The 15,844-nt window shown below is 44.8% G+C and overlaps 1 protein-coding gene across 1 annotated transcript in view; it reads right to left on the bottom strand.

Moving 5' to 3' along the window:
- Positions 1-15,594, bottom strand: part of LOC115477517 — an 881,049-nt gene extending 865,455 nt beyond the window's left edge. The window contains 2 exon segments of the mRNA XM_030214839.1: positions 13,931-14,057; positions 15,507-15,594. Coding sequence (XP_030070699.1) covers positions 13,931-14,057; positions 15,507-15,533 — 154 coding nt within the window. The 5' untranslated portion in view covers positions 15,534-15,594.
- Between the last annotated feature and the right edge of the window lie 250 nt (positions 15,595-15,844).

Below are 15,844 nucleotides of genomic sequence, written 5' to 3'. Positions count from 1 at the left end.
AGTACAGTTAAATGGTTTCATTTGTGTGTGGATTCTCTGGTGTCTTGTGAGGCATGTCTTCTGACTGAAGCTTTTATTACACTCAGTACAGTTAAAGGGTTTCATTCCTGTGTGGATGCTCTGGTGCATTGTGAGGTTTGTCTTCCGACTGAAGCTTTTATTACACTCAGTACAGTTAAAGGGTTTCATTCCTGTGTGCATTCTCTGGTGTATTGTGAGGTTTGCTTTCTGATTGAAGCTTTTATTACACTCAGTACAATTAAAGGGTTTGATTCCTGTGTGGATTCGCTGGTGAATTGTGAGGGTTGCCTTCTGACTGAAGCTTTTATTACACTCAGTGCAGTGAAAGGGTTTCAGTTCTGTGTGAATTTGCCAGTGCCTTTGGAGTGTTCCCTTCAACCTAAAACCTTTGTCACACTTGGAACATGTAAATGGTTTTACTCCCATGTGGATTCTCTGGTGTATTGTGAGGTTTGCCTTCTGCCTGAAGCGTTTATTACAATCAGTGCAGTGATAGGGTTTCATTCCTGTATGGATTCTCTGGTGTATTGTGAGGTTTGCCTTCCGACTGAAGCTTTTATTACACTCAGTGCAGTGATAGGGTTTCATTCCTGTGTGGATTCTCTGGTGTCTTGTGAGGTTTGCCTTCTGACTGAAGCTTTTATTACACTTAGTGCAGTGAAAAGGTTTCTGTCCCGTGTGGATTCTACAGTGCCTTTGGAATGTTCCCCTGTCAGTGAAACGTTTATCACACTCAGAACATGCAAAAGGCTTCACTCTTGTGTGGATTCTCTGGTGCATCAACATGTTATACTTCAACCTAAAGCTTTTGCCACAGTCAGTGCATAGAAATCGTTTTAATCCTGAATGGATTCTCTGGTGGATGGCGAGTTTCCCTGAGGCAGTGAAGCTTTTATCACATTCAGTACTGGAAACTAGTCTCTCTCCTAGGTAGAATTTTGCATTTCTTATGAAGTTTTCTTTCTGATTGAAGCTTTTGTCACAATCAGGATATGAAGATAATCTCTCATCAGTGTTGTTTTTCTGGTGTTTTGTAATGTTTTCTCCATTGGTAAAGCTATTCCCATATTCTTTACTTGTATACACCAGCTCTTCCTTCCTACTGAAATCTTCCTCAAACTCAGATGTAGAAAGTGTCTCTTTTATGCACTTTTTCTGTTGTTCTTTTAGTTCTCTCTTTTGACGGACGTTTTTCCCATAGTTCGTACATGTAGATGGTCTATTTTCAGTATCAGATAGAGGATGTGATTTCGGAGTTAAATGATTGCTGAGGAATATCTCACAAATATCACAGAAACACCTTTGCTCTCTCATCTGGTTTGTCTGCTTTTCCCCTGTCTGTATGATATTACTGGTACTGTTTTCACACAGAGCTGAGCCTCCTGTTGAATGTTTTTGTTTATTTTGATGTTTTCCCTTTTCTCCCCAGTCAGAACAGGAAGGAGTCTCCTCTTTCTCTCTTTCTGATAACATCTTTTCCCCTTTAGACTTCTCAATGAGCTTCCAGTCATGTGTCTTTGTTTTACTGTTTCTGGGATAATCTTTTTCTAAAAAAAATAAAAATATATAAAAAAGCATTGTAGAATATTGTAGATCAATTTAATAACCCTTCATAAACGTACCCCCCCCCCCCCCCCGCTGCTGATCATTACCAGAGATGCAGGTACAATATATGATCATATTCAAGTTGATATTTCCTTTTGTAATATCCTTATTAGAACCACACAATGGCAATAATAATAATAATATCTGTAAGAAGAGATATAACAGTATAGCTTGGTAATTTTTTAAGTTTCATTCCCCCCCCCCCCCCCCCCCACCCACATTCACTGCAAGAGATCAGACCGCACATGTTGTTTCTTCATGGCAGTCTGATCTGCAATAATAACAGACCAAAACCTTATCACCCTCTTCCCTTCCCTAAAGTCCATACTTCAAGTTAAAGGTTCAGCAAGTAGCTACGAGAACGGTGTGGCAAACGATCCCACACTAGGGACAAATTTGTTGAATAGACTTCCGGGCTCTAAGCGACCGCTGACTAGTGTCCAGTCTCTCAATCTTCATTAGGTTGACAAGTTCATTCCTCCAAGCAGCCTCTCTCCAACACATCAAATATTCTTTCCATATAAAAAAAATGCCTTATGCAGCAGATGATTAGGCCTCGATCTCAAACCCAAGGAAACAAAGTTCCAGAACAACTGAATGTGCAAGACGCTTCAGATGTTTCATGAGCAACCGCAGCTGATCACTCATAAGTACTGAAGGCCCCGACGGGTTCTAAGATCAACAAGGCTCCCTCCACCCTTCCTATCCACAGAAGGATCTATTCCAATATTAAAGCCCCCCAGAACTAAGGCGCCACAACTTTAATCAGGGAAACGTATGTGTTAGGCAGTGAGAGGCTGATATGCACTGTACAGTCACTCTCAGTCCCTTCCCCCTAGGAGGAGAGGATACTTTAGCCCTAGGGGCTGGAATACGAGAGACAATCAGACTTAGGTGTAGGCGCAACCAGTAAAAATCATGTGATTTTTCCTAAACTAACTTGTGATCATATATGGATTGTCCTGTAATATTGTTATTTTTTATATGTATACATAGATGGCAATTTCCTACATTGTATCATCCTCTCCTCTTGTGTTCACATGCACACTTTGTGGCAATTGGCTAATTCCTTATCAGTAAAGCGTGATCACAGCTAACAAATAAGTAGTATGAAACACCTGGTGTCCTTCCTCTCTGAACACATATTTCCGTTGGAACATCTTGGAGTCTGCAGATTCCTCAGTCTCTCATCACCACCAAGGTTATATCCATGTGTATCTGCCATATAGGGGCCGCAAAGCCTCAGTTCCTCCTAAGTGTCACCTTGACATGTAACATGTACTTTCCATTTCCTGAGAAAGCACTTTAGCTTACATGCAGCTGCAGGAAGGAACTCAAAATATGCTGACGACAGCAAAGCAAGGAATACTGAGGGCCAGCAGAGCCATATTACAGGCCTATTATAGGAAGGAATATACAGTACCTTGGGGTGAAAGTACCTGCTTTGTTAAGGATCTACTGGCTGCTTGGGGGTTGGCTGCTAGCTTATACTGGTTTAAGTTTTTAGTGTTCTCAGTCTCCCTCTGCTGGTAGGACCGCAAAACGGAGAAACCGATGATGCGCCGCACGAATGGGAATATGAAGATAGGCTTCTGACAGATCCAAAGATGTGAGAAACTCCCCCTTCTGCACCGCTACTATGACCGAGCGCAATGTTTCCATGCGAAAGGAGAGAACTTTCAAAGCCTCGTTGACCGTTTTGAGATCTAGAATAGGCCGAGAGGAACCCTCCTTTTTGGGGACCACAAAATAAATCGAATAACAACCTGTCCCCCTTTCTGAAACCGGCACGGGAACGACCGCTCCCAGATCTATCAGCCGACGAAGCGTCTGCCGAATTGCCCTGGCCTTGACCCGAGAGCAGCACGGAGAGGCGAGGAAAAAATCTGGAAGGAAAGTCTCGAATTCTAGCGCGTACCCGTCTCGCACCACCTCAAGTACCCACTGATCTGACGTGATATGGGTCCACCTCTGATAGAACTGACTCAAACGAGCCCCTACCCTTACCAGAGGCTGGACCCGCACACCTTCATTGTGAAGCACGCCTGGAGGACAGACCTCCCCCCCCCGGCGCCTCTCGGCCTCCTCGCCGACCTCCGCGAAAGGGCTGAGTACGCTGAAAAAATCGAACCAATTTATACCAAGATTTCCAACACCAAGTTCAAATCCAACGGCGGTACAACCGGCCGCCTAGGAGGACCAATCAGCTTTACAGCACGTAAAAATCAAACCACATCCGGGGAAGACACCAAGGAGACTCCCCGTATCCTTCCCCGAAAACAGGACAGAGCCGCAATCTGCACCTTCAAAGAGGAAACAGCAAGACCTCTGTCTACACCATCCTGTAAAAATTCTAACACCTCCGGAATGGAAGCGGTCCAAGGCGAACAAGAACGATCGTTACACCAACCTTCAAAGATCCGCCACACCCCAACATAAGCAAAGGACGTGGAACGCTTACGGGACTGCAACACAGTATCAATCACCTTAGTTGAAAAACCTTTCTTCTTCAGCCTGTCCCTTTCAAGAGCCAGGCCGTAAGCGAGAACGGAGATGGGTCTGGCATCACGATCGGACCTTGCACCAACACCACCGACTCCGCCAGCGTGAGCGGCCCGACTATCGCCAGACGTACTAGATCGGCAAACCAAGGCCAACGAGGCCAATTTGGAGCCACAAGAATTACTGTCCCGGCGTACCGCTCTATTCTTTGAACTATCCGTCCTATCAAGGGCCAAGGAGGAAACATGTACAACAGCTGGTGAGGGGGCCACGCGAGCACCAGAGCATCAATCCCCTCGGACCTTGGATCTCGCTGCCGGCTGAAAAACCTGGGTACTTGAGCATTGTCTGAAGAGGCCATGAGATCTATCAACGGCAGACCCACTCCTTCACTAGGCGACGGAACAATGGACGATGTAGCGACCACTCTCCTGGATCCAACGTGTACACAGCGGGAGGGTTCTTGACCGGTCTGGAAGGTCTAAAGGAAAGAAAATTAGCAGGTAAGACCTAATTTCACCTTCCTCAGCGACCCTCCAGACCAGTCAAGACACTTGGGAACCTTTCATCCCAGAAGCCAACACTGCCGCACCAAAACTGGCAGTAATGTCCTGTAGTTATACCATTTTCCCTTCTCTGGAACAGTGAGGATGTTGATTCCTGGAACGCCCTCAAGAGGTAGGTGGTGGAGAAGAGCTGTAGCGGAATTCAAGGTGTTGTGGGATGAACACAGAGGATCTCTAATTAGAAAATGAATGGTATAAAAAAACAAAGCTTATAGGTTTGCACAAGTGTTTGCAAGTCAAGTGCTGCTTAGATAGCAACTGTGGCTATTTCAACTAAGGCCGGTGCTGGGCCATTTTGCAAGGACGTCCAAATCACAACTTGGACGTCCCTTTTGAAAATGCCCCTCCACATCAACTAAAGTCAGTGCTGGGCTGGCTTGTACGGTCTGAGTCCCGTTTTGATGTTGATTCTACTTTTTAAATTATATATATATATTTTTTTTTCAAAGAAGTTAAGAGTTTATTATTTAATAAAAAAAAAAACCAACAACTTCTGCATCCCTGTGTCCCCCTAGAGAGATTGACTACTCCAGGGATGCAGAGTCCATGGGGTTAGTACCAACTCCAAGTGTTGATCTCTCATACCTCCCTTCCACCACAAAAGTCCCCGGCCCCTACAATATCATAAATCAAACTCGCATTGCATATCAGCATCTTCACCTCCGTTTTATTAATCTCCTTGTAAAACATTAAATTATATATTTTTAAAAGAGCGGATCTTGAGTTAAACGTGGCTCTTTATAGCATTTTACAGCTGGGATCAGCATGGAGATTGGGGAGGGGAAGGTGGGAGATTTAATAGGGGGAGGTAGAGGTGGGGTGGGGGGAATATAGAAGCTAACAGGAGGGTAAGGGGCGAGGAATGGGAAGGGGCAAGGGGTTGGGGGGGGGGGTATGGGCTTATTTGAGAGGGCTGTTGGATACTTCTTTTTCATAGAAAATAATTTGTTGTTCAAAAGATTTTGAAATGGAGTCTATTTGGATATTGCATGAACTGGTGTCATTTGAAGATGAATGTGCAATTTATTTATTTTTTTGTTACATTTGTACCCCGCGCTTTCCCACTCATGGCAGGCTCAATGCGGCTTACATGGGGCAATGGAGGGTTAAGTGACTTGCCCAGAGTCACAAGGAGCTGCCTGTGCCTGAAGTGGGAATCAAACTCAGTTCCCCAGGACCAAAGTCCACCACCCTAACCACTAGGCCACTCCTCCACTGTTGCTACTATTTGAGATTCTACATGGAATGTTGCTATTCCACTAGCAACATTCCATGTAGACGTCGGCCCTTGCAGATCACCAATGTGGCCGCGCAGGCTTCTGCTTCTGTGAGTCTGACGTCCTGCACGTACGTGCAGGACGTCAGACTCACAGAAGCAGAAGCCTGCGCAGCCTTCTACATGGAATGTTGCTAGTGGAATAGCAACATTCCATGTAGAATCTCCAATAGTAGCAACATTCCATGTAGAATCCCAAATAGTAGCAACATTCCATGTAGAATCTCCAATAGTATCTATTTTATTTTTGTTACATTTGTACCCTGCGGTTTCCCACTCATGGCAGGCTCAATGCGGCTTACATGGGGCAATGGAGGGTTAAGTGACTTGCCCAGAGTCACAAGGAGCTGCCTGTGCCTGAAGTGGGAATCGAACTCAGTTCCCCAGGACCAAAGCCCACCACCCTAACCACTAGGCCACTCCTCCACTGTTGCTACTATTTGAGGTTCTACATGGAATGTTGCTATTCCACTAGCAACATTCCATGTAGACGTCGGCCCTTGCAGATCACCAATGTGGCCGCGCAGGCTTCTACATGGAATGTTGCTAGTGGAATAGCAACATTCCATGTAGAATCTCCAATAGTAGCAACATTCCATGCAGAATCTCCAATAGTAGCAACATTCCATGTAGAATCCCAAATAGTAGCAACATTCCATGTAGAATCTCCAATAGTATCTATTTTATTTTTGTTCCATTTGTACCCCGCGCTTTCCTACTCATGGCAGGCTCAATGCAGCTTACATGGGGCAATGGAGGGTTAAGTGACTTGCCCAGAGTCACAAGGAGCTGCCTGTGCCTGAAGTGGGAATCGAAAGTTCCTCAGTTCCCAGGACCAAACATTCCATGAATGGTTCCTTGAATGTCAATAAAAGTGTTATCAAGTAAAGGGGACAATACTCATAGGCGTATGTATTAGCTTTAACTCTTATCTTTTAGTGTGACTAGGTTATATTTTGCTTACGGGACTATTTCATTTGTAGCATCCACGTTAACATGGTTGACACTGATAGAATCAATAATAAGGAGGGGGGGAGGTTGGGCTAGGGGGGGGAAGGGAGAAAATTGTTTAAAAAGTTGATGACGGACTTTCACGTTTTATTTCTACTTTGAATGTTATGACGTTGGCATTTCTGTGTATGCCGGAACTGGATGTACAGTGGGGGAAATAAGTATTTGATCCCTTGCTGATTTTGTAAGTTTGCCCACTGACAAAGACATGAGCAGCCCATAATTGAAGGGTAGGTTATTGGTAACAGTGAGAGATAGCACATCACAAATTAAATCCGGAAAATCACATTGTGGAAAGTATATGAATTTATTTGCATTCTGCAGAGGGAAATAAGTATTTGATCCCCCACCAACCAGTAAGAGATCTGGCCCCTACAGACCAGGTAGATGCTCCAAATCAACTCGTTACCTGCATGACAGACAGCTGTCGGCAATGGTCACCTGTATGAAAGACACCTGTCCACAGACTCAGTGAATCAGTCAGACTCTAACCTCTACAAAATGGCCAAGAGCAAGGAGCTGTCTAAGGATGTCAGGGACAAGATCATACACCTGCACAAGGCTGGAATGGGCTACAAAACCATCAGTAAGACGCTGGGCGAGAAGGAGACAACTGTTGGTGCCATAGTAAGAAAATGGAAGAAGTACAAAATGACTGTCAATCGACAAAGATCTGGGGCTCCACGCAAAATCTCACCTCGTGGGGTATCCTTGATCATGAGGAAGGTTAGAAATCAGCCTACAACTACAAGGGGGGAACTTGTCAATGATCTCAAGGCAGCTGGGACCACTGTCACCACGAAAACCATTGGTAACACATTACGACATAACGGATTGCAATCCTGCAGTGCCCGCAAGGTCCCCCTGCTCCGGAAGGCACATGTGACGGCCCGTCTGAAGTTTGCCAGTGAACACCTGGATGATGCCGAGAGTGATTGGGAGAAGGTGCTGTGGTCAGATGAGACAAAAATTGAGCTCTTTGGCATGAACTCAACTCGCCGTGTTTGGAGGAAGAGAAATGCTGCCTATGACCCAAAGAACACCGTCCCCACTGTCAAGCATGGAGGTGGAAATGTTATGTTTTGGGGGTGTTTCTCTGCTAAGGGCACAGGACTACTTCACCGCATCAATGGGAGAATGGATGGGGCCATGTACCGTACAATTCTGAGTGACAACCTCCTTCCCTCCGCCAGGGCCTTAAAAATGGGTCGTGGCTGGGTCTTCCAGCACGACAATGACCCAAAACATACAGCCAAGGCAACAAAGGAGTGGCTCAGGAAGAAGCACATTAGGGTCATGGAGTGGCCTAGCCAGTCACCAGACCTTAATCCCATTGAAAACTTATGGAGGGAGCTGAAGCTGCGAGTTGCCAAGCGACAGCCCAGAACTCTTAATGATTTAGAGATGATCTGCAAAGAGGAGTGGACCAAAATTCCTCCTGACATGTGTGCAAACCTCATCATCAACTACAGAAGACGTCTGACCGCTGTGCTTGCCAACAAGGGTTTTGCCACCAAGTATTAGGTCTTGTTTGCCAGAGGGATTAAATACTTATTTCCCTCTGCAGAATGCAAATAAATTCATATACTTTCCACAATGTGATTTTCCGGATTTAATTTGTGATGTGCTATCTCTCACTGTTACCAATAACCTACCCTTCAATTATGGGCTGCTCATGTCTTTGTCAGTGGGCAAACTTACAAAATCAGCAAGGGATCAAATACTTATTTCCCCCACTGTATTTTATTTTTGTGTGTCATCAATAAAAATGTTGAAAACTAAAGAGTTTTTTATCCCATTTTTTAGCGATTTTGATGAGACGAGCCTGGCATTACATATGTTGGTTTATCTCCGACAGCCACTTAGCATTTTTTGGTGCAATTTTCATGCTGGTTTTAAATTAGACAACAATGCTGTCATTTTATTTTGATTAATTACTATTTTTTTTACCTAGGAAGCTTAGATTTATGTCTCAGTGCAAGTCTTGTTTTTAATTTTTTATTGTTTTTATGTGAATTATGCCCTGAATAGTGAGGATTCAAGACCCTGAACATGGAACCATTTAAAGGCACTCTGGGGCTCATTTTCGAAAGACAAAAATGTCTAAAAAGTGACATAAAGAGCATTTGGACAGTTTTCTCACAAAAACATCCAAATCAGTATTTTCGAAAACTATTCCTTTCTGAATACGCTACCAGAACCCTTATCCAAACCCTTGTCACCTCTCGTTTGGATTATTGCAATTTACTTCTCACTGGTCTTCCTCTCAGCCATCTCTCTCCTCTCCAGTCTGTCAAAAATTCTGCAGCACGACTTTTTTTTCACCAAAATCGTTATACCCACACTAGCCCACTCCTCAAGTCACTTCACTGGCTCCCCGTCCGCTTCCATATACAGTTCAAACTTCTCTTACTGACCTTTAAATGCATCCACTCTGCAGCCCCCTCATTACCTCTCCACTCTCATCTCTCCCTACATTCCTCCCCGTGACCTCCGCTCACTGGACAAATCTCTCTTGTCGTCCCCCTTCTCCTCCACTGCTAACTCCAGACTTCGTTCCTTTTCTCTCGCCGGCACCTTATGCCTGGAATAGACTTCCTGGACCTATACGTCTAGCTCCATCTCTACCTGTCTTCAAATCTATGCTGAAAATTCACCTTTTCACCACTACGTTTGATTCCTAGCTACTACTCAATTGCCCTCCCCTTGTTCCTTCTCACCCAGTACTCCCTCGCCCTTAATTGTCTTGTCTGTCTGTATTATTTTTAGATTGTAAGCTCTATTGAGCAGGGACTGTCTCTCTATGTCAGGTGTTCAGCGCTGCGTGCGTCTGGTAGCGCTATACAAATGTTAATAATAAAAATAATAATATTGTTCAGACGTTTTTCTACGCTGTTTGTCTGCAGAGTGTCTGAGCCTGCCATGAGTGGGAAAGCGCGGGGGTACAAATAAAAATAAATAAATAAATAAATCTCAAGGGGGTGTGTTGGAGGTGGAATTTGGGCGTTCCCAGTGGTGTGCTGGAGCCGGTTGTTAATGCGAGCCAGTTGTTGATGGAGCCAGGCAGCGAGCACACAAACATCTGGGGGGGGGGGGGGGGGGGGAGTTCTCCTTCTCTCTCCCTCCTCCTCTGGCCCCCATCCACCTGTAAGCCCAGCATACCTCAGCTTCCTACCTCATCATATCCTCCCTCAGGTTCATCCATGGTCCGAGGACTTTCCCTGTTGTGTTGCTGATTCCCTCTTGCCTTCCAGGTGCACTGAGCAAATGGACCTGCATGCATCCAGAACACATGCCTACATCAGCGTAGGTCACTTTTAGGCATGCCTTAGTAAAAGGTCCCCTTGCTTTGCATGTTATGGTATCTTATTAGAACTATTATCATTACCATTTATCATATATTTGTGTTTTACTTATGAGTTATTTTTACCTAGAAATAAGAAGTGGATTTTCCTATGGGGGCTTGGGTCTCCCTGACCTATCTTTGTATAATTATGCATGTCTGCTTCGTCACTTGGGAGACTGGGTGTTGGAAGAACAGACCTACACTCCAAGAGAATATGAAGCGGCGTTTTATTCCCCCTGGCATGTGAATTCTGTCTTGCATTGTTCACAGGACTCCCTCCCGAAATGGTTACGAAAAAGTGGGGTACTCAGATCGTTGCGGTTGACTTGGCGGTTTCTGATACTAAAGTTAGGAGGCTGGTATGACATTTCAGACCAGCTTCCGATTGGAGGAAATATATACTTTTCCCCGGGGAGGGTTAATGCTAGCTTCGTACGGTGGGCCAACAGGGGAGTCTCCTTGTTAACGCATGTTTTAGATGCTGAGGGTAGGCTGATCTCTTGGGAAGTTTTGCTGGAGAAAGGGATAGTGGAGAAGCGGGACTTGTTGGCTTATGTTCAGTTATGTCATTATATATCTTCGTTTGATCGAGGGACGCTTCTTCCATCCTTAGGGGAGAGACTGCAGGAGTTTTTTGATAAATTTCGGGAGGGAGGCCTTTCGGTCTCTGGGTTGCATAAAGCCTTGAGATGAAATCTCAGGCTAGGTCAAATGATGAGCTTACAGCAAGGTGGAATCGAGATTTGGGAAGAGTAGGTTTTGCTATAGAGCCGCTACAGCTTATTAAGCGGATCCCTGAGATTTCAGTGAGTATAGAGATGAGGGAGTGTCAGTTTCGAATGCTACATAGGGCGTATTTTACCCAAGAGCGTATGTTTAAGATCGGGGCGGTAGATGCTCCGGAGTGTCAGAAGTGCTAGCAGGGGTCAAATTCCTTTTGGGAGTGCGTGAGGGTGCAGGATTTTTTTGGAAAGCAGTACTGGCATATTTGGGCAGATTACTGGGTTGTACCATACCAGTCTCTCCGGCTGCGGTACTGTTGGGTAAGTATGAGATTTTTCACATATGCAATAGGTCACATAGTTTGTTTCTTAGGAAAGCTGGGCTTTTGGGCAAGAAAGTGATCTTGGGGGTTTGGGTTGGGGAGGATGCACCATCCTTTTGGACATAAGAGAAACCGACTGCATGCCCTGATGCTTTTAGAGCGACAGTATGCTAGACAAACCCCTAAAAGATTAAAACATTTTCATGCGGTATGGGATGTGTATGTTGAATCCCTTTCCCATAGAGCCAGGAGTCTGCTACTGAATACTGTTTAGTCTATTGGTGGAAAAGAGAGGGTTGAGAGGCTCCATTGTTGTTTGACGGGGAAGATAACGGAAATGAAGGTAGTCAAGTGGCTCCTGCTCTGGTTGGAGTATCCAATAACTCCTCCCCCCTTTTTTTCCCTCTTTCTCTTCTTTTCTTGTTTTTCTTTTCCTTGGAGAGCTGAAGTAGGGATGGGGGGTTGTTGTAGGAGGTGGAAGGCCTCCAATTATTTAATGTACAGAAATTAATGTCTCATATGTTGGACAGAGAGAAATGAAGGTTTCTTTCCTTCTAATCATGAGAAGCTTGCTGGCTTGCTGGAATGGCAATTACACTATAAGCCCTGATTGCCCACAATCTCTCCCATTGAATATGGTCAGGAGACAGAATTCTTTCCCATGCCCTTTGAAGTAAGGCTACTATCCAGGAGAGAATTACCCTTTTTTTACAACCATGAGAGGAAGATCAGGTAACACCTTATTTCCTTCTCTGCCTAGAACAATTCAAACACTATCTCCCTGATCCCTGGAGTCAATAGCAATAGTTCTATTGACAAGAGAAGCCTAACACCTCTATAACAACTCTATAAGGAAGCAGTAATTAACTTTTGTCTCCTCTTTCAGAATTGGGGAAATACTAATTAAAGGTTCTGAGAAAATGTATTCTTGTGTCCAAAACATTTGGACAACAGACCAAATGCATCTTCAAAAGGAAAAATAAACAGATGCTATATATTTCTTTATTGTCCGGAGATCCTGCCTGACTGTAAGATGCTAATTAAGGGGTAAGAAGAAACCCTTCCCCCTTCTTGTGCTCCTCTGGCATTGAAAGGGAAAAGAAATCCTATATAATATCTCTCTGCCAGACAGGAGGGAGGTCAGTGTGCAGTGCTCCTGTCTCATGCCAGAGAACTGGGAGTCTGCCCTGGCCAACTTTCCATTTGTAATTTCTATTTCTGTAATATGTTCTTATTTCTGCCATATTCTAGACTATTTCTTTGACTATCTTCTTAATTTTTTTATCCTAATCTTTGGATAATTAAATAAACCAGTGTTAACCCCGAGAAGCGCTTCTCTGGTCCTTTTTTCTTTGTTTCAGTCTAAATAAGTCTTATCCGCTGTCCAGCTCTTAAGATATCGATTGAGAGGAATTGTTTTGTGTAAGTAGTGCTGACCGTGATTAGAGACTCTGGAGGTGCGGCACAAAAGGCACAAACAGGGTTCGGGCGAAGTCGGGAGGATTGGCAGGGTTGTGTGACATCACATTGGTGATAATTATCAGTTGAAAGAGATGCAATGGTGTTCTAGATGAACTAAATGTATCCAATTTCAATTTTGCTTGTTGTATGGGTAAAATGCCAATGTGTGATCAACCATAATTGTTGTTTCATAACTACTCATAGGGGGGTGGTTGGGGGATGGGGAAATATGCACTGAAAATGATGAACATCTCATGAGTGATATCTGGATTGTTAGTTTATTGTTTGTTCAATAAAAATTGTTTAAACATAAGAAGTGGATTTTCCTAAATCTATCTTAACAATGGCTTGTGGACTTTTCTTTTAGGAAATAATCCAAACCTTTTCTAAACCCTGCTAAACTAACTGCTTTTACGACATTCTCCGATAACAAATTCCAAAGTTTAATTACACTTTCAGTGAAGAACTATTTTCTCCAGTTTGCTATAAATTTATTACTTAGGGCTCCTTTTATTAAGGCACGATAACGGATTCAACGTTTTTTTAACGACTAGCACTTGATAAATGATAAGACAACTATGTCTTAGCATTCCATATACTACATTTTTATATATCATTTACACTATTGCAGCTTATCTAGTGAATATCTTTGTGGCTGAATCAAAAAAGTTGCTTCCTGTATATGAGATCATTTGGTATCCGTTTACTGCTTATTTTTTTATAATTGATTTGTATGTTTTTACAATATTATTTACATTTTCTGTACTAACAATTTTAATGCTTTAGTCCCATGTATAGACCCCTCATGCAAACACTTTGCTGAAACACTGGCTGTGTCGGGTCTTTCAATAAACTTCACTTCCTTCAGCCTAAGGCTTCGCCTCCCTGGTCCATCCACGGTCCACTGGACTTTTTCTGTTATGCTGTTTGGTTTGTGTTGCTGATTCCCTCTTGCTTGCTTGCGTTGTATATAGAGTGGGTCATCTCATCATCACTCATTATCAGTCACTCGGGTTTCCTGGACTGAGACTCACCTGCTGCCAGTCACTCCTTAATCTGCCTCAGAAGAGATTTTAAGAATAACGGGAAACCCTTACCTAGAAACATCAGGATCTCATAATTCTCTTTCATCACCTCCCTGTGAAGCTCCTTCTGCCCTTCATCTAAATACTCCCACTCCTCCTGGGAGAAAAAGACAGCGATGTCCTCAAACGTCACCCACATCTGAAACAGAAACCAGAAACACACTCAGGAACACGAGGTGCTCAGAATTCATTAGATTTCAGCTCCTGACATATTACCACCCTCATGCCTTTGTTTCGGATTGTCACTGTGCACATTTTTTCTGTTTTTTTTGTAGAATTTCCCCAACAAAAACACCCCTCTCTTCTATGCTCCAGGACTGACTCCACCTAAGCTGACTCCCAGATCAGGCTTGATTTCCCCCCCACCCCACCCCCTCACCATTCTCAGTCTAGAACTAGTATGAATCCCTCCCTAAGAAGGACGATACCCCCCTCCCCGTCAGTTTTCTCTGCCCTCCCAGCCTTTTTTTTCTCATTCCAGCAACCCCACCTCCTCTGCCAGTTCTCCATTCTTCCCAGAGCACACACATCCCATACCTCTCTGACAATATGATCCCCCCCCCAGTATGAACAACCAGAGCTCTCTCTCTCTCATATCTACCCCACTGCATTCATTAGTTCTCTTTTTAAAATCCCTCTTGCCCCAGCACATATTTCCACAGCGCTCTCAGAATATGTCCCTCCCCCCACCCCACCCCAGTTCTCTCCACACCAGTTCTCTCAACCTCCCCAACACTCACAGAATCATAGCTGTCCCAACCCCCCCCCCCCCACACACACACACAGTGTCCCCATAGCTCCTTGTGAATCCCGCCAATACATCTTCCCAGCTGTCTGTCTCCTTCTCTCAGAACATGCATACACCCAACTCCTTCCCCCTATAGAATCCTCAAAATTCAGCCATGGTACCCCACTCACATTTCACCGACGCATCCCCAGCTTTCTTTCCTTCTCCCTCATCCAAACTTTCAGAGTTTACTCCCCTCATGTAGCACCCCTTCCTCGGCTTGCCCTTTCTCCTCACTCCCTAAACTCTCCCTCCACCCTCAGCATGCACCCACCTTCCTGTTACACTGACTAACTTGTCCTGTTCATTACCCCTCATTTCCCTCCTTCCCTGATGCTCTACACAGGTGGAGGAGCAAGAGGAGAAGTCAGAGAGAGAGGGAGAGAGAGAGAGAGAGAGAGAGAGAGAGAGAGGAAGCAGAAGATAATGAGATGTCAGGAAGCAGAAAGTGACAGTCAGAAGGAGAGAGGGAGGAAGCAGAAGATAAACAGACGGCAGGAAGCAGAAAGAGACAGAAGAAGATTGAGAGGGAGAGAAGAAGGGGAATGTAAAGAATCTGGTAAAGCAGGAGGAGCAGATGCTGTGTGAGGGGAGGAGAATGAGGAAGAAGAGTCTGAGGGGCTACAGCAGGGAATGGATTGAGCAGTGCCAGGTGTATGTGTGGCATTGCCTGGCACTGCATCCCCTGCTGCCCACCTCCTGCAAGTGTGAGGAGAGGAGAATGAGGAAGAAGAGCCTTCTGTGTGTGTGGCATTGCCTGGCACTGCATCCCCTGCTGCCCACCTCCTGCCAGTCTCCTACCTGCTCAGCACAAACCCCAAGAGCCATCCTCCTGCCCTTCTCCGCACCACCAGCTCCAGCCCAGACTCCCTCAGTCCTGGTGAGAGAAAAACAGAATGGAACAAACAAGGGAAGGAAGGTTGAAACGCCTCCCCCTATTGTTACCTTTGCAGATTCTGACCAATCAGTGCCAGAGAGAGCTGAAGCTCCTCCTTCTTTCTCCGCCCCTTCTGTTTCTCCCGTTCCTAGACTCTTGCAGACAATAAGTGCAAGAAGTTCTCAACCTAACCTCCCATCGCTTGGCTTCCTCTCCCCGCCCTCAGGAGTCTTGTGACCAATCAGTGGAAGGCGTGGAGTCA

The sequence above is a fragment of the Microcaecilia unicolor genome, chromosome 1, assembly GCF_901765095.1.
Source record: "Microcaecilia unicolor chromosome 1, aMicUni1.1, whole genome shotgun sequence".
Lineage (NCBI taxonomy): Eukaryota > Metazoa > Chordata > Amphibia > Gymnophiona > Siphonopidae > Microcaecilia > Microcaecilia unicolor.
This window is presented reverse-complemented; position numbering and strand designations above follow the sequence as displayed.